Here is an 18,922-nt window from a genome sequence, read left to right as displayed (position 1 = left end):
CCTTTCACACTGTAATTCCACAGTACACAAAACCCCTATTTAAGTCTCCTAACCTTGATAAGGACTTGATCCCACTCCCATTCAAGTCAATGGAAAAAGATCTCATAATTAACCTCAAAGACGCATGACTGAGGCTCTGAGCGGCAAAGTTACAGGATAGTATTGTAATAATTTAGTCGTGAAAATATTAGTTTTTTTTTTTTCATACTAGGGAGGAAAAAAGCTTTTTTTTCTATTATGACAGAAAATAGAAACTAGCTTTCTTTAAAGGTCACCCGTTTCTGCTGAGAATGCACAACACGGAGCCAGCCCTCGCATCCTCCTCACCCCAGGCACTGCCGGGGTGGCAGCCCCAAGGCACCGCACAGGAGTTACAAACCCATTTAAGCTTTCAAAGGGGGAGAGGAAGGAAATAAAAAATAAAGACATCTGACATTCTGCCAACGTTGGCACATCTCCTCTTCCAAATACCTTAACTACAGCCTGGCACAGGAGTTTCTCTCATCGCTAGGACTTCAATGGACTTCAAATGCCAAACAAATCCCTTGACTCACTGTGTCAAACCCCAGGGGAAGCCTTTGCCAGCAGGGAAAATACGAACAGGAACGCCAAGAGTTAAAAAGTTAAGTGGGGCTGATTCAGCCTTCACATCAAACGACTACCAGGTTCTTCCGAGATTATTAACGAGCTGCTCCAAGCAACCTGGGGCGCGGGGTGGGGGGGAGCTCTGACGCAGACAAGAACCTGCACATCACAGGCATTCCAGGAACCCCGGTTTGTCTGCGCTGGAACAAAACCTCTGCAAAATATGCACGGCCTCCCCATTGCAGAGTATGTCGGCTCTCCCTGCCTCTCTGTCCACGCACAAGACTGTCAGGCACAAAATACTTCCTTCATCAAGGTTCTGACCAGCAGAGCTTTTTTCCTGAAATTCTTTCAAATCCCTTAGCATCCGTAGTAATTTTTTTTAAAAAAGCTGTTCCAACAGGTAATACTGCACACAAAAGGCACATCTTTCACAACCTCAACAGACAACCCAAAATAATGAAAAACCAAAATAGACACAAGGCTTTTCACCGGCTGCAACTTCAAATAGGGATTTTTGGAGCCGGCAGAAGGAATACAATGATGCTTCAAGCAACGATACCGGGATCTTCTCAGTTCAAATGGAAAGGGAAGGGCTTTTTTAACTGAGCGTAAACCATGTGTGGGAAATAAAAGCAAAAAACAAAGGACGTGTGATCTGTACATTTTGGAAAGACAAAGAGTCAACGTCATCCAATTTTCCTTTCACTTAAAAGTGTTTAACAACCAATTAATAAAACTTGAGACATTTGGATAACCACATCCAAACGCAGCAGATTACAAATAGCAATTTTATCCAGTGTAGAAACTTAGGCAGAAAAAATCCCCCCCATTTTTTGAAGCGTAAGCTCAATGTCTGAAGTTATTCAAAACTGCTAATTTCTGAGTCCTTCCAGATAGAATGGCCATCACCCTCAGGCAGGTGGCAGATAGTCCTGCAGATACCAAAAGCTGTCTCTATGGTATCTAGAAATAAACAGGCCCCATAATCAAGTTTTAAACTGGCCTGAGTATTTCCCATGTTGTCAGTGCAAACACCACACCTCCTGAATTTTCAGGGGGGAGGCAGGTGGGAGGCTGGTAATAATGGATTTATTACTGTAAAATCTCACAGAAGAAAGTTTTAAGCCTTAAAAGGAAGCCAGCTTGAAATATAGCCAATTTAAACAAAAAATAATTCAGGGTAATTTCAGGCTCCACATTCACCCAAGTCTTCTGGCAACTTTCTTGCGGTTTTACAATCATTTCCTAGGGTCACCTTTCACTGCTGTTCTGAAGACCTGCATGAGCACGTTGGGGAAGAGAAAAAGCCAAGCGACCAGTTCTCCAGAGAAAACCATCATCAAGGAGATGACCATGACCTTGACTTCATATTGTGCTCGTGTAAATGACTAAAAAACTTGGCCAGGAAGTTGCTTGGCACTCATGTGGTTCCTCCACCCATCACTGTGTCCCCTACAGTAACAGGAGGTGAAACAGAGTAGGGATTTTTAAATTAAGAGTGTATATTTAAGAACAGTCTTACCAAAAGTAACTTCTCCTTTGCCAGTCTTGTCAAACAGCTGAAAGGCGACTATGAACAACGCGTCTGGAGCACACAGGACCGATTCAAACGCCACAAACTCTTGGAAGGATATCAACCTGAGGGATGAAGGAAAAGGCAAGAGCTATGAACCCACACGCTTGCAGAAAACTGAAACACAATATGACATAGATTATACGAAAGAAATAAGATCACAAACGAAACGTGTACAAGATGTTATCAACAGGGATTAAAATTTATCCTAAAATGCACTATCACAACCCTGTCAGGAAGCCTGGATGGAAATGACTTTGTTGAACAAGGAGCGCGACAGCAGTGAAGAACAAAGTGTTTGAATAGGTTGGAAAAGACATTCTTTCCATCAAGTTATGACGACCCATGACTATACAGCAATTTCCAGTCACCCTGTCTCAAGGGAATTAATTTCAAGTCACAGAAAAGCGCGCTCGCTGCACAGCAGCAGCAGAACAGCCACAGGGGAACAGATGCCGATTTCTGTGAAGAACGTGAAAACGTGAGATGAACAAAAGAGGACATTTTAGAAAGAGCATGGCAGGGAGAAGGTCAAAAAGCTGTTCTACTTTACCTCCCTCAATATATAGGCACTAAATAAAAGAAAGCATATGTAGAGTCAGAAAGTCTAACAAATAATTAGCTCTGGGAACTTGCCCCCATAGGTTATGTAGTGTGAGAAATAAATAAAAAGAAACCTCCTCAGGTATTCTTAATATTAAACTCACAATTGATAATGGCAGTGACCATGGAAGCATGCTGTAAGGTCCAGTTTCTCATACATGCCCTAAGCTTTCCTGGCAAGGACGCCAATGACTTGCTACGTACACACACCTTAGCACAGGGGCTGGGCATAAAGTTGTTCATTTTAAGCTCCTGGGGAGCTCTGGGTGCTCCCCACTGTTGGAGACACAACATGCAAAATCTCAGCCTTTAAAGGTAAGAAAACTTCCACCTCTCCTAAGCCAAAAGAAATTTTTAAAAATGCAACATTTCCTTCAGTTTTAAACCAATATATCACAACCTGCCTAGTTCTGCATTTATGCAGATTCATTGTTACTCTGTGACTTACAGGCTGTAAAAGCTCATTATTTTCCATTATTGTTGGTTACACACCTGACAACTTCCACAACAGCAAACAGGTACAAAGCCCTGAATTCTCCTGTCCCAAGGATTGCAAAGCCCCCACATAGAAAGAATAAAATAGACAGGAGGCGACAAGACTCCACAATGGGATTGTTTAGAAATAAACATGTGAAATCTCTACCAACACCATTTTGATAAAGCTGTTTTTTCTGTGAAACAGCCACCAGAATATGTCCTTACCACCAGATCCCAACACGGGGGGGAAAGCACATAAAAGAAATACCTGCAGAATCCCAGCACCACGCTAAGAACATATTCTATCTTCTTATATTCTATGTTCTCAGACCTGGATTTGATTAAAACTCCACGTATTAGCACTGCTACAAGATTTTATACTGGCAGAAGCATTCTTTGTCAGTGCTGGCAAGTAATAAACCCCCTTAATAAGTCAGAGAGAGGTTCTTAAAATAACCCCATATCCATTTTAAAAAACAATTATTCGTATTACTAGGAAGATTAAAAGTGTACAAATTGTGTGGTTCTAGCCAGAATGTTAAAGAAGAGACATTAATATCTGCTGTGCCAGCTGAATTCAAATTAACCCAATTTTTACATGTTAATTAAACCAGCTATTTTCTTCTTATTGTATTTTTGCTCCCTAAGTAGACTAGCCTGCTAGTGATTCCCAACAGATCTATTCTAACAACAATGACGTATTCATTTACTTCTATTATGACCGTACAATACAGTAACTGAGCAGTAATTTTTCACAGTCAATTACACGTGTGATTCTTAATGCTTAAAGATGCTGAAATAATGTGTACTACATAGCCGTATGCTCACTTCTCTGTGCTGCACAAGGGTAGTTGCCTGGGTAACACATTTTCTCTCCGGTTTAGCATCACCCTTTTGGGTTTAGCATAACCCTTGGCTGAATATCATTAGGTGTCATTAAACAGCACATATTAACATGGACTTCAATATACTACTTAAGAGTTAATTTATCTACCTAAACAAGTGCTCATTTATGTTACAAAAGCAGAGAAAAGCCCAGTGATTTTAACAGTGATTTCCTCTTTAACAAAGAGAGGAAGCTGAAATGTTTACAATATTTTACTTTAAGATATCCTACCGACTGGTCACAGTCTTCCTTCACCTTACATCCTCATCATCGGTGCCAATATTGCACTATTTATTCAGGAAGGCTGAATTTTTGGTATTTTAAAAACAAATACACAGCAGAGCTACAGTCCCAACACAACAACTGGGTACGGTGGAGCAACCCCACTGTTTTCTACTCTCTCCTTTCTCCCAGGCTGCTGCTTCTGGTGCTCACATCCGTGGTACCTGGGCACCAGGGAGACACGATGCCTTCCCACCAGAGCAAGTCCGCGTGTCGCCACGCAAAGGGAAAAAAAGCCATCACCCACTGTAATAATACATACAAATGCAATGATGAGGAGGTTTCTTCAGAAATCAATGCATATGTTTTTACTGTATCAGCAATTTAAGCATGATAACATAATGGGACACAAATTGAAGCTACATCTATTATTTTATGCTGCAACCTGGGTAAACTAAGTATAGGGTAAATTGGTGCATTAGAGGATAAATTTATATCCAATAATAATGGAAATGCTGGCATCTCCAAGTGTTATTTTTGAATAGTTTGTCCTTTCTAAAAATAAAGCGTACAGTATTTCTCAGTAAAGTGTTAGTTACTACAGTCCAAACAGAGATCCGCAGTAAATACTTATTTTGTTAGACAGATGTTTAAAAGTACAACAAAAGACTGAAAAACAATATGTTACAGTAGGCAGGATGGAAAATGCCCAGCCTGTTGCTGACAGGCCTTGAGAAAGCCACTGTATTTTCCGGGAGTTTCTGATCCACCTGAAGCCAAGTGAAGCATTTTTTGGAACTAAAATTAGGAACAAGAAGCTTAAGGCCAGGAACCAGCCAAGGCTCTTAAGCCCATTTCATAGAAGCTACAGCCACATGATATAATACTTCTGAAAAATCTGTGTTATTACCAATCGACTACTTTGCAAGGCTTCTCTGGCCATTGGCAAGAAAAACACCTCCTTTTCTTAAAGTAGACCTTAAAAAGATGCCTCCGTAAGAATCACAGAATGGTTTGGGTGGGAAGGGACCTTAAAGACCACCCAGTTCCAACCCCCTGCCCTGGGCAGGGACACCCCCCACCAGACCAGGTTGCTCCAAGCCCCATCCAGCCTGGCCTTGAACCCCTCCAGGGATGGGGCAGCCACAGCTTCTCTGGGCAACCTGGGCCAGGCTCTCACCACCCTCACACCAAAGAAGTTCTTCCCCAGATCTCATCAAAATCTAGCCCACCTCCAAATAACCCCATGCCATGACTGAAGATGGAGGCAAAACTTGCTCCCATGGCAACAGAGATTCATTAAATGAGAGAGTCTGCCTTAAAAGGTCTCGTACCTTTGTCACACCACCAGCAGCTCCTGCAGACACCCTCAAATCCTTACCCTCTGGCAATGCAGGAATCATGCTAGAGCTACACAAGAAATTTTGTCCACAGCGACCCCAGTAAGGCTGCATGTAAGATCTCCTGTTCCTTACACTTCACACTCAGGACCTTCTTCAGCCCTGGGGAAAGCAACTCTTTGCCCGTTTATTTGCTCTGCTCATGAGCTAGAAGCTGTTTTGCCATCTGCCTTTCACCCGAGTGACTTACCCATTTTAGTACTTCTCATGGATTACGCTTGGTACCTACACCTAACTTTCTCCTCAAAATCAGAAGGAATTAAAAAGCATTTTAAAAAGCACTAGGAACAACCCTGGTGGTTCTGGACTCAGACTCTTAGTGAAGAGTGGTCACACCAGTCATGAAGAACAGATGCTTCTTTAGAGCAAAACATGGATCCAAGAGATGGATAAATGCTTCTAGAAATATTTCTAGGGGTATTTGCAGAAATGCACTACTTTAAGCTACTAACACTAGAAAAAAAATTAACTTGTCATTGCTCTTGCAAGCTGCCTTCTATTTTATGCTAGAAATAAAGCCAAACTACTGAAGAGACTTTCATGAGCTTAAACACGCCAGTCTCTAAGCACTGACCGACCTATTAAAAATGAACACTCACAAAAGCAGTTTTGCACTTCACTTTAAAACTAGGAGTTCTGGACTGCCAAATTGGAAAGAATTCCGTAGAAGAAATAGTAGGTCCTATTGCTTTCCCTCGGAAATTTCATTCCGGGAACCAAAAAGTGACCGACCCTCACTTCAGACAATCACCCTGCGAATTCCTTTACACATCGCTAGAACAAGGGACAAATGCCTGGCCATGTGGCAAAAACCACTACAAATCCAGGTTCGAGAGAGATGGATGGCAATCGCTTCCTCAACTTCCTCCTTCTTTCACATATGAGCACAGTGGCTAAACAGGACGACAGCCCAAACACCAGAGGAGACTCTCCAAAGACATGTTAGGAACACGCAGTCCCCTGTCACTGCAGAGTCCGGACTGCAGGAACGATCCTCACCCGCGGCAGAAAGCAGCAATTAGAAGCCTCAAATACTACACTGCAAAACTCCTACAGGATCACGCCAAGTTATGAAATCCCAACTCGTCAACAAGTTCACCGGGTTCCATTCTGCTCTTCCCGACGCCAGCTTCTGCTTGTGGGGCAGATCCAAATCACGAGGTATGGATTATACTCTCAATCTCCTTATTACAAAATACATTTGAAGCTGTGCAATTTGGAAAATGCCATTTTTTGCAGGCATCAAACCAAAGGGAAGGAATCTGAGAAACGTTTTAACGTTTTCAGTCAAACACTATCTGAAACCACTGCTTTCTTGCTGCCATCAGGCCAGTGTCACCAATACAGCCTTTTACACAACTCTTTTACCAGGGGTAACAATCATCACATTAACTCATCTTGCAAGGCTTAAGGAGCCCAGACACACGGGGCTGGCTGAGCAGGAAAGAGAGCACAGGAAGGACAGCAGAAGTCCCCAGCTCCCTAGGAAGCCTGCATTCTCTACTCATGCTTTATTTATCTCACATTTTACTCTCTGCAACCACTGATATGAGTCACGCCTGAAGTTTGCTGGTTTCTAAAAATGCCACAACTCCAGACTTTAAGTCCGTAGCTAATTATTCTGAAAGTTTCTCTAAAGATACTTTAAAGGCAGGGTTCAAAAAAAATGCATTCGTATGGGCGAAGAGGCAGCTTGCCTGGGCAAGTACCAAAAGCAGAAGCTAGGGTTTCATTCAAGAAGGGGGGAGGCAGACGGAGGGGTGGCTAATCTTGCCTATTGGCAAAGTCAGCCTTTCAAATGCAAACCATGTGCACCCAACCTCACCCCTGTCTTCCCAAAGCAGCTCCCTAAAGACCTTCCTTCCTCCTCCTCCCTCGTAAGGGAAAAATAACAGTGGCAAAAACCTTTAGCACTAGCGGGGGCACTTTTTTCTATGATCTCTTCCTACACCATCTAAACTTATTTGGGATTGCTATTTGAATGTGTTTGTGACAGATAAAAAGTAAACAAAGACAGAAAGACTCAGGGAAGGAAAGAAAAAGCAGGAGTCGAGGAGCCGGCCAACAAACATGAAAGGGTCAATGGATTAAAAATACATAGCAGACAGAAGATGGTTTGCTCAGTTAAATGGTACCTGCAGCCCTAAACATTGTTTCTGCTCTTTCCACTTAAAAGATAAAAAAAGAAAACACAAAAAACCCCACTTACCCATCCTTTGTCTGGTCCACCACTCCTGCCAGGAGCTGCACAGTGTTCGCATTGGGCAAACCATCGCCAATTATCTTCAGGTACCGCGTGACAAAGTCATTGGGGGACATGAAGAACTCGCCATTCTTCTCCACACTGGCATACTGTTAAATGAACACAACATTTAGTGCCTCAAATACACTCGTCTCCAGGCATTTCTTACCACCAGCCAAAGGTTGCTAATCCAGAGCTGGGTTACACTACAGCAGATGGCAATTCTGCTGTGAAGAACCCACAGCGTCCACCCAAACAAGAGAGGGTGAGTGGGGAGTGCTCTAGCAGATGAAGGCTCAGCTTCCCTGCCAGAAATATCATTTTTTTTCATTTATCATGTCAACAATTTCCTCATGGGAGTCTAGAAATGCTCCAGTACTGAATGGTTTTTTGAAGCAGAACAAGAATTTGATGCTGGGAAGGCTGGAGCCCCTCTGCTGTGAGGACAGGCTGAGAGAGCTGGGGTTGTTCAGCCTGGAGAAGAGAAGGCTCCAGGGAGACCTTAGAGCCCCTTCCAGTCCCTAAAGGGGCTCCAGGAGAGATGGGGAGGGACTCTGGATCAGGGAGGGGAGCCATAGGATGAGGGGGAAGGGTTTGACACTGAAAGAGGGGAGATTGAGATGAGATCTGGGGAAGAAATTCTTTGCTGTGAGGGTGGTGAGACCCTGGCCCAGGTTGCCCAGAGAAGCTGTGGCTGCCCCATCCCTGGAGGGGTTCAAGGCCAGGTTGGAGGGGGCTTGGAGCACCCTGGTCTGGTGGGAGGTGTCCCTGCCCAGGGCAGGGGGTGGGACTGGATGGGCTTTAAGGTCCCTTCCAACCCAAACCATTCTATGGTTCTATGATTCTAAGAAGAACACGTGCATTTGCAAAATGGCATCTCATGCCCACTGAAACCCCAACAGCAATGGGACACTCCAACGTATAATTTTTATCTGAAATGACTCTTTGGGTAGCTGTTCTGCTGTGGGATGAGCGAGCAGGTTTAACCCAGACAATGACACTGCAGTTCTAGAGGAGTAAATGGTCCCACAGGAGTGTCCACCTGTGAGTGCTGGTTTGGAGGAGCTCCACCCCATCCCCTTCAGCCAGGGCTGGTCCCTACATAAAGGAGGACCTACGGATACTCCTCCTTGGTTGAACTGCTGAAAGGAGGCCAGAGAATAGCATTTGCAGAAAAATGTAACAGAAAACAAGATCCTTGATAGTTCAACCCACTGCAGGAAGAAGCAAAGAGGTCCAACACCAAACACCACCAGCACCATTACTCCTGCCTTATCCCAGAGTTACTGTCATATTGCTCCAGAAAACAGCTATCCACAAGCGTATTTGCTCCCAAGGGAAGCCTCCAGTAACATATTACACACCAAGGAAAAGGAATATTAAAATATTTTGAAGATAATGCAAAAAAAAAATCAAATTGCCTTTGTTACCACCCTTCCCCTGATTCCTCAGTAATCCCTCAAAGTTTAAAGCCCACGTTTTCTGTAAAAGGGTAAACTTGAAACCAACCCTAAAAACATTTTTTAAGGAAAGAAGAAGGACAATAATTAGGAGGGAAAATCTCAGGCATCGTTTCCAGAACCATGTGTTAGCTTTAAGGGAAACAGGTCTGTCTTGGGATAACAAATGTGTGCTGAGAACAGGAAAGCAACTATTAATTTCTTATTTTTTCCGAAGGCAAGGTAGGATGATAAACCATCGCTGCAGCTCCCCACAGAGCATTATCCACACTCAAGTAATAAATAAATTAGATGCCTATTGCTATTTTGTGGCGTACTTCAAAGAGATATGTTTTGTTTTACATCGTTCTGGGAAGGAAACTCCCAATATTTATTTCCCGGAGCCACGTCGGTGGCTGCAGAGCTCCGTTATACCTGCTGCAGGCACAGAACTCTCAGAGGGATGCCAAAGTCTAACAGTAAAGTAGATTATTTCCTTCTAGTGCTGTATAAATACAGTCTTCAGGTACAGCAATACCTCTGAGAAATGCGGCTTCACAGAAGCAAGCCCAAACAAAACCTAACTTGCTTTGGCATCTATATATCGGGTAGCATTTAAGGATTCTTGTTTCAGCAGATGCTGTTCGTAAGGTGAGCCTTCTCGTGGATACACCGCCCGGAATTCTGAATTGTCTACTTTTATAAGAACTAGCAGATCAATTGATTTCAATGTCATCATTTGCAGGGAGACAGAATCTTTCAGAATCCCAACCTCAGAAACTTTTAACACAGCTGCTATCGAGAAACAAATCAAATAAATCAGACAGCCTGTGCTTCTCTATTTCATTTTTTTTTTTCATGTGGGCTAACCCCCTGCTAGGGCACTCAATAAGAGAAAGCAGCACAAGGTTTCGGTGTCCCCCTGTTTCTTGTCATTGTGATTTACTCGAGTGGATCTGAAATCCAATCACGTCCTCTATACTACATATAGAAAATGACCTTGGAAAAATGTCAGCTTGATCACTTTGACTAAAATCTAATCTCTTAGGGGTTACGGTAGAAGACTTAGAAAAAGTAGAGTTACTCTTGGAAATTATCATAACAAAAAGAGAAAAACATCAATTCTATTGGTTTGGGAGGAGAGACGTTTAAAAAAATGGTTCTTTACAATTGTATTTTTCCCCACTTTGGCAATTATACCCACAGAGAATTTGATATTATACAATAGTACTTAATGGCTTTTTGGTAACTTATTTACATACATTTTAGATAGTTAAGTATTAACCAGTTCAACCCCATTTTAAATAAGATTTGCAAACATTTTATTGGGGGTTTGATGTATTAAATATGCTAAAAGTTGACTGTAATCAGCTATATTTAAACTGGTAGCTTCGTATTTATTTCTACACAGAGGGTACTATTCCTACCTGGCAATCATATTTGTTAATTCTCAACCGATGTAGAAAGAATGCCTGTCAAGTTATTTTATAAGTGAAGAACCCACATTATGCAAAAGCAACTGTACTGGCCTCACTACTTACAATCACCTGAAGCAGCTTAACTAACGCTGTGGCCATAGCGTACCTGTAGAGCACAAAACAAGGGACCACACTCACTCATCCTTTTCCCTTCTCGGTAGTAAGGGGCATGACAATCTCTGCGTTACACTGAATAAAACGTTTAGCTCCTATTTCATTACTCTGCTTTACTGAGACCCCTTCTTTTCAGTGGAAGGGGAGGCAGAAGGAAGAAGAAGGAGCTGGAGGTGGTATTTAGTGTGCTTCTCTCTGCTGTCTTTATTCCCTTCTCCAACACTACCACCCTCTTGGGTCAGTGGTCTATTCCCCCTCTGCCTGTCCTGCTGCCTTGCTCCTCTTCCTCAAGCATTTACCTATGAAATCACAATATCCAAGTCTTTTTCAAGAGTCTTTTTTGCTCTCCTGACAGACAAAAGTTCCAGGACTTAATAAGTTAAATCCTGGCTTTCTCAACTGAAAATCTGATTTCAGAGCTATAAATACTGACAGTATATGATAAAACTATAAATACTGGCAATATACATAGTGACACCTACACATATTGGTAATAATAGCTCACAAGGGACAATGGAAAACAGGCAAAGAAGTGCACGGAGAGTGGGGCACAATGCTGGAGAGAGGGAAGGTGGAGGAAGGAACTTGGAAACACATGAGCTCCCTCAGGCACCCAACACCTTCACAAAAGTAATGCAGATAAAACAACTCCCAGTAGCACCATGGCACCTACCTCACCTATATTCTCCAGACCCACCAATTTCTGTGCTCTTTTTTCATACCAGAGTACCAAACCAATGCAGAGACTGAACTAATAAATCTTAGGAAGCTTAGGAATCATAGAATAGTTTGGGTTGGAAGGGACCTTAACGATCATGCAGTTCCAAACCCCCTGCCCTGGGCAGGGACACCTCCCACCACAGCAGGTTGCTCCAAGCCCCCTCCAGCCTGGCCTTGAACCCCTCCAGGGATGGGGCAGCCACAGCTTCTCTGGGCAACCTGGGCCAGGCTCTCACCACCCTCACACCAAAGAAGTTCTTCCCCAGATCTCATCTCAATCTCCCTTCTTCCAGTGTCAAACTGTTACCCCTTGTCCTACGGCTCCCCTCCCTGATCCAGAGTCCCTCCCCATCTCTCCTGGAGCCCCTTTAGGGACTGGAAGGGGCTCTACGGTCTCCCTGGAGCCTTCTCTTCTCCAGGCTGAACCCCCCAACTCTCTCAGTCTGGAGGAGTCCTTCCCTGTTTCTCCTGTAGGCCCCCTTTAGGTATTGGAAGGCTGCTATAAACTATATAAATAGTTATTTAAATTTAGGAAATGGGTCAAAGAAAGCCAATTTCCAGCGAAACTCTAAAGCACACTTCTCTCAAGTCCCCAGGCAAGTAGACGAGACATTTCTTTACTTGCATACGTCTAGGGCAGGCCAACACAGAAGGAATTTTAGTTAAACAATAAATACGGCCAACACTTCGCAAGGTGATCTTCCCAACACCTCTACAAACTGAGGTGTCCCTGAAGGAGGGAAGGAAGCAAAGATGGGAGAAGAAAGTTTCCCAAATGGTCTAACAGCAAGGTATCTCCACCAACGTTTTACCATGGGTAGGAACAATATTGAAACTCCCACCACATTCTCCGAACAATGCGGGGTTTTTTTCCTCTAAGATAGTAATACTTCTCCTGAGTCAATACAATAATCACTCAGGAATGTATCTGACTTCTTGGTGAGCATTGTTCAATTCTGATAATGGTATTTAAGTCTAACATGGTAATAATACAGTGAATGATTAATGGTTGGAAAAACTATCAAGAGTTGTATGCTGCAATAAAGGAGCAAAAGATATGAAAAATTTAAGCAAAAAGAGTAAAATATTTACTTTATACATACCTTCAAAAATATTGTTTTCAACTCAGCTGGATCAGCTCTCTTGGTTAAAGCCACCTACAAGTAAATACAATTACATTAATATGCATAATTTATACAAAAGATGTCAAAGTGTCATTTAAAAGGAAGAATTTAAACAACAGGAGGAGTGATGAAAATAAATGTTCACCTTAGAGGAGTCAGGTACAGCTTTAGCTGGCCGTGCTTATTGTACCCATTGCACACTTACACTAAGTTATAGTCACCATTTTTGTTGTAACTGCTTCCCCTCTGCAACCCTGCAATTCTTAAACAAGCACACATTAATGAGACATAAAGACAGTCAAGTACCAAACCTTTTTGACCTACGTCTCTGCTGGGACCCGGCATTATACCATCTTTACCAGATTTTTATACTTCCAACATCGTTTATCTAAGGATCTCAGAGCACCATACGCAGCCCCCAACCGATAGATGGCAAGAATAAAATACTCAGACTTACAAAATTGTCCAAGAAAGCAACGCCCTAAAAGACGGAACTCCAACATAGTTATTTGGTTTATTGGTACTTCTACCTCCTACTCCCAATTTTTTAAACTATTTAAACTTACAGCATAGACCTTTTCGATGAGGTAAATTCAGAAAGCACAGTATCTAGCTTTTTCTGCAGATCGGACAATCAGCCAGCTCCAAGTAAAATCTAGGTTACGTTTATCACCACAAACCCAAAGTAATGAGAATTATTTTTTTTCCCCAAAATATTCTCTATCCACTATGGAGTAAGCCTATCAGCATTTCTCTTGTTGACATACCGGGCCATCCATTTGCTGCTTTTGAAAGTAAGTGGATCTATCCCCTCGGTCTGTGCCTGCTATAGAGTTTCCCTTCCTTTCTTCAGAATACTTTGATAAAATCTTGCTTGCCAACATAATAATCATCAACCGGTAAGTCAATTCAACACATCAATCCATTTTTAATAAAAAAAAAAAATAACTTTGCAAGCAAACCTGGATTTCCAAAAAACATGTGAAGACATCTCTGTAATGGGGAATAAACAGCCAAAGGGCGAGATGTAAAATCATTACCGTGATTTTGATTAAATATGAGAAACGTTATCAATAAAACACCACTACCTACTTTCTTGACTCTCCAGAGCAAGGGTAGACTGCAAAGATGAATGTGAGTGCAACGCACTTCTAGCAGCACACTAGATACCTACATTTAATGAAGAATCTTTAGTATTTCCTCACCCTAAACGGGTCATTTAAAAACTACTAAAAAAAAAGACAAAAAAACCCCAAACCAAACACAAAACCCCCAGAGTATTTTAAGAAAAGTGTATGAATAGGATTTCTTATAAAATCTTAGAAGCTTGGTTTTTTTTAAAAAGGGAAAAACTGCACCTGAAGTTATGCTGGGACTCAACGGACAGAGCCCACAGCTGGAGCCCCAGTTCTGTGTTTGCACAGAAATCCCTGTGGAGGCAGTTGCGAAAAAAAAAAAATAAAATCCAAGTTTAATTGTGAAGGTGGGAATCTAAAAATGTGTATTTTCTGAAGTACAAGCTGTCCTAAATGTAATCACTGTGTACTAAGCAGAGATTGAATTTAACCCCATTTGTAAAAACCAGAGCGATTGGGAACTTTGTGGAAAATAAAACCCCCAGCATTTCTATAGTGCTGCAACGCGGGATCCTGCCACTACAGAGGCAAAGAAAAGACACTTCCAACACCTCTAGCCATTAAAAATAAATCAGGATCACACTTCATCAACTTTACAATTTAAATTTTATACCATCCCAGAAATCGAAGAATGAAAAGAACGAACGAAAGGGGTCCTTGCTGAGAGCTGAACTTACACCCATTTCCCTTTGGATTCACTGCTGTTAAGAACCTTGAGAAACTCGGGAGACAAAACACACCCATAGCCCAGCTGCTGCTTTTCAGCCCCTCTTTGATTATGAGGGGATTTTGGTGGGGTTTTTTACAGCCAGTTTCTTTCCAACCATGCACTGGAAAATGGTCAGGCCAATGCATGGGCAGAGGCAGCGGCCGTGGACCATGGCTTCCTTCACTTCCCACAGTCTGCTTCCATGTTCTGGCATTTCCCAGGAAACAGGAGAGGAAAGAGATGGCTCAAACCACGTTAATTGGTTTATCCACGTGTCACCCACCAATCTCCATTTTGAAATGGTCTGTTTGATCCCAGTTAAGGAAAAGAGCCTCTATTAGGTTACGTTACAGCTCCAGGAGGAGCGATGCTGACGTGGACGTACCAGTGCTCGGAGGAGAAGTATCTAATTCAGCCTTTCATCCCTCCTCAGCTGGGACGGAAGCCGGAGCTGCACATACCGGCACATGAACTGATCCTGATGACAGGTGTTACCAGCAGATTCCCCTTCTGGGAAAGGTCACAATTTATCGCTGGAAATTGTTCCCAGTTCCATGAGCAGCTGAAGGTGGGCTGAGAAACCTGATGCCAACAAGACCACAAGGCAACAGGTAGCGTGTCCGATGAAAAGCCCCCACAGACACAACCTGCTTCTCCTTCACTCAACCCAGCTGATACTTACTGACTTTCACATAACTGGGCTTAGGTGATGCATTTTCTTACTGGAAAGACCTCTCCATTTCACTTTGTCTTCTCTCCATAAAGAGAAAAACCAGCCTGAGATGAGCTCAGCTACGAGCTGGTTGACGTGACATCTCTCCAGTTGCGTGAAGAGGCATTTGATAAAGCAGATCTGAGGGAAACAACGTTTGTTACTGCTCTTTACAGAGAGATGCTTTGTAACAGACACTGACACCTCAAAAAACAATGCAAGAAAACAGAATCCACTGGGAATCAAAGAAATTTATATTATTTTTCCCATCAACTCTATTAATGTATTTGTCATACACAGGGCAGAAGGAACAGGTTGTCAGATGGTCTATGATATCAAAAGATACAAAAGGACTAATAAAGTAATGGGTGTGCTCCCCCCTGGAAAGAACAACGTGGGTGGGCAAGAGAGAAAAAGGGCCATAAGAAAATCAGGATTAATGCCGATATAGCATTAATCTAATGCCAAACATAAAACGTCCAGCCTTCTGCCTCGCTGCCGGGCACTGTGAGCTGTCTGTTGAATTCTAGAGAAAACCATCTGCAGGCACGTACAAGATGTTTGATGAAAGGCCTAACAAGTGATCACAAACTCTAGTAGCTTCATGTTGAAGTTAGGATTATTTTTTAGAAGTTCTTCCATTCTTAAACATGACCAAAGAACGCGATGTATTTGGCACCACTGAGAGAGCTCAATCCAAGATTGAAACCTCATGTCTTGTAGAGGTATTCTTCTGTTTCATCACCAGTTATTGAGTCCACCTGTAAGACTCAAACTCCTGTGGCCCAGTTTGTGGAAATGGTCAGACTAGATCATCATAATGTTTCCCTCTGGCTAAAAGTATACATATACACTCAAAATGTGCCACTCCAGAGGAGATCAAACCAGGGTTTGACCTTACATTCTTGTTTAAATGAGTGACTGGAATATGGGAAACCAGTTAAAGCAGAGTTACTGGCCAAGTTTGAATTCGGACCGGAAATCTATCAATACTGTGTAAGCAATATGCTAAAGCAACGCTCTGGTTTCAATTTTAATACAAGTGACTTGCTCACTTAGATGGGAAACATCCTTCTTTATACAAGTCTACCAGAACCAACCACTTTCATTTTTCTAACCTAACAACTCCCCTTGGTCACTTCCCACCAGCACACGCAGCATCAGAAGTTAAACAAGTGTTCTTTCCTGTGAGGGTGGCAGAGCCCTGGAAGAGGCTGCCCAGAGAGGTGGTGGAGTCTTCTTCTCTGGAGATATTCAAAACCCACCTGGATGTTCTCCTATGCAACCTGCTCTGGGTGACCCTGCTCTGGCAGGGTGTTAGACTGGATGATCTCCAGAGGTTCCTTCCAATCCTGACCATTCTGCGATTCTGCATCAACATCTGTCCAGGGCACTGTCTCCAGTTTCAGTTGTCCCAATAACCATTTTCCATTAGCTCAACATTCACCCCAGCAAAATCACTGCTGCTCCTTCCTTCTGTCTGATGGAATCCAAGTCAAAGAACTCGACTGGGATCTGAGATGGAAAGGGAACTACTACTTGGCATCACGGAGAAGTCTGCAAGTGAGATATGGAGCAGCTCACCAAGCAGAGGACCAGACACCTGGCAGGAGACCTGGCACAGAACGCAGAGCAAAAAGACCTTCTTGCCAGACCTCCCTAAGGGTGAGCTGAGGACTTCTCCTGGGAAGGTTAACCACATGGCATTTGGAATATCTACCCAAAGGCTTGGAGTAAGGAGCAGTGTAAGAGAAGCTGGTCACTACTAAGAAAAAGAAATGTTATTAACACTAATCAACAAAGTCTTCTCAGATCCTACAGGCTAATTTAGTACACAGAGCTACAGAATAAACCCCACTGAAACCAGAGAGTTGTGCTAGGTCTGCCCCACACAACGGTGAAGAAGAAGAAAATTTGCTGGCTAACAGGGAGAGCAAATCTCAAACAAACCTATTCACTTCCATCTTCACTCTGTCCCAATTATAAATCTCTGGGCAATTCCCAGTCCAGCTTCTGAAGCCTCACTTCCCCCAAGTGCATCAAAGCCAACAGAGCCACTTTATTGGGCAATTACCTGCCAGCTTTGATCCTGCTTTCAAAGTCCCAAAGCAAACGCAGCTGGTTTGTTCATAGGATGGTTCTCACACAAGGAGATTCCCAATAAACCACAGTATTTTTGCCCACAAGCTGATTGGGGACCAACATGCAGTTATCAATTACATACATCTGGGAAAATGCTTGTCCAGTTTGTCCAGTGCTTCCAAGTAGGTAAGAAACCACGGTGGGAGCAGGGTATGTCTTAAGGAAAATCGCTATGAGAATTTCCCAGAATAGCTAATTAATGCTATGTAAAAAGGCATTTAGACTATACTTCTACAATTTTCCTACTTAAAGACCTGGAAAACAGAAGGACCATAAAACTAGCCAGATACTAAGGTAAAAATAGCAAGGTACCGTCATTGCTCAGAAAAATCAGAAAAAGCAAAAAGCATCACACTGTGACCAATACCATCTAACCCAAGCTTTAAGCATGTATTAGAAGATGCAGTTAGGAACAAACCGGACTGTTAGTTTGTAGTCAGCCTCTGGACTGGGGCAAGGATGCAACTGCTGTCATTCCTACAACAAAACATGATGTGCTACATTACTGTGAGAAAATGAATCTGGAAACCAACTCTTGGTGAAAAAACCAGAAACTTCTCTTTCACTTTTCACGTTGCTGGCAGGAACAGCTCAGCTCTCCAATGACTTTACCTATCTCACAAAGCGCTATGGTGCTCTGACTGCATCATTCCATCTTCTTGCTCAAAATAATATTCCCTATTGTCTCATAGCTCCTCTACAACGCGTTTTTACTCTGGTGACCTTGAGGGCTGTGATCCAAAGATCCATAACCAAGCTGCTTTACTGTGGCCATTATGGAATATTAACATATCCCAATGTATCTCAGCAAACTAAAGCTCACCACTCACTGGAAGAAATGTAATAATTATACGTAAGATATATTAGGGGTTCTTCAATAAAAAAAAATTATTTCCAAATTGTTTACAATGAGAACAATCGGTGATTGGAATAATCTCCCCAGGGCAGTGGTGGATTCCCCATCGCTGGAGACGTTTATGATCCAGCTGGATGGGGTGCTGGGTCCTCTTGTCTAGACTGTGCTTTTGTCAAGAAAGGTCGGACCAGATGATCCTTGCGGTCCCTTCCAACCTGGGATTCTACAATTCTGTGACTCAAACGAGCTAGTAATGAGAATGGACAAATGATATTTCCATTAACTCATGGGTATTTTTCAAAAAACACCCTCCTCCTGCTCCCCGCAGACGGATGGAACGAGAGCTGCCAACACTGTTCCTTTGCTCTCCCTTTTCCTTCCTTACACCTTTCAGAAATGGAGGTGTTTCTAAGCATTATGAATGTCAATCTGCTAAAGCATATTTGGTGGCTACCTCAACCCAGTTTATAGACTTTCCTTTTCGATGCTCCCAGGAATTCT

The 18,922-nt window shown here is 42.7% G+C and overlaps 1 protein-coding gene across 1 annotated transcript in view; it reads right to left on the bottom strand.

The window, feature by feature from the left end:
* Nucleotides 1-18,922, bottom strand: part of SLC25A13 (solute carrier family 25 member 13) — a 99,019-nt gene that overhangs the window by 63,318 nt on the left and 16,779 nt on the right. Inside the window, exons 2-4 of the mRNA XM_074150208.1 lie at nt 12,846-12,899; nt 7,959-8,101; nt 2,111-2,226 (exon numbers count right to left, since the gene is read on the bottom strand). Coding sequence (XP_074006309.1) covers nt 2,111-2,226; nt 7,959-8,101; nt 12,846-12,899 — 313 coding nt within the window. The remainder of the gene's footprint in view (nt 1-2,110; nt 2,227-7,958; nt 8,102-12,845; nt 12,900-18,922) is intronic.

Source organism: Numenius arquata, chromosome 7, assembly GCF_964106895.1.
Source record: "Numenius arquata chromosome 7, bNumArq3.hap1.1, whole genome shotgun sequence".
Lineage (NCBI taxonomy): Eukaryota > Metazoa > Chordata > Aves > Charadriiformes > Scolopacidae > Numenius > Numenius arquata.
The sequence above is the reverse complement of the archived record's forward strand: the minus strand, read 5'-3'. Positions and strand labels throughout refer to the sequence as shown.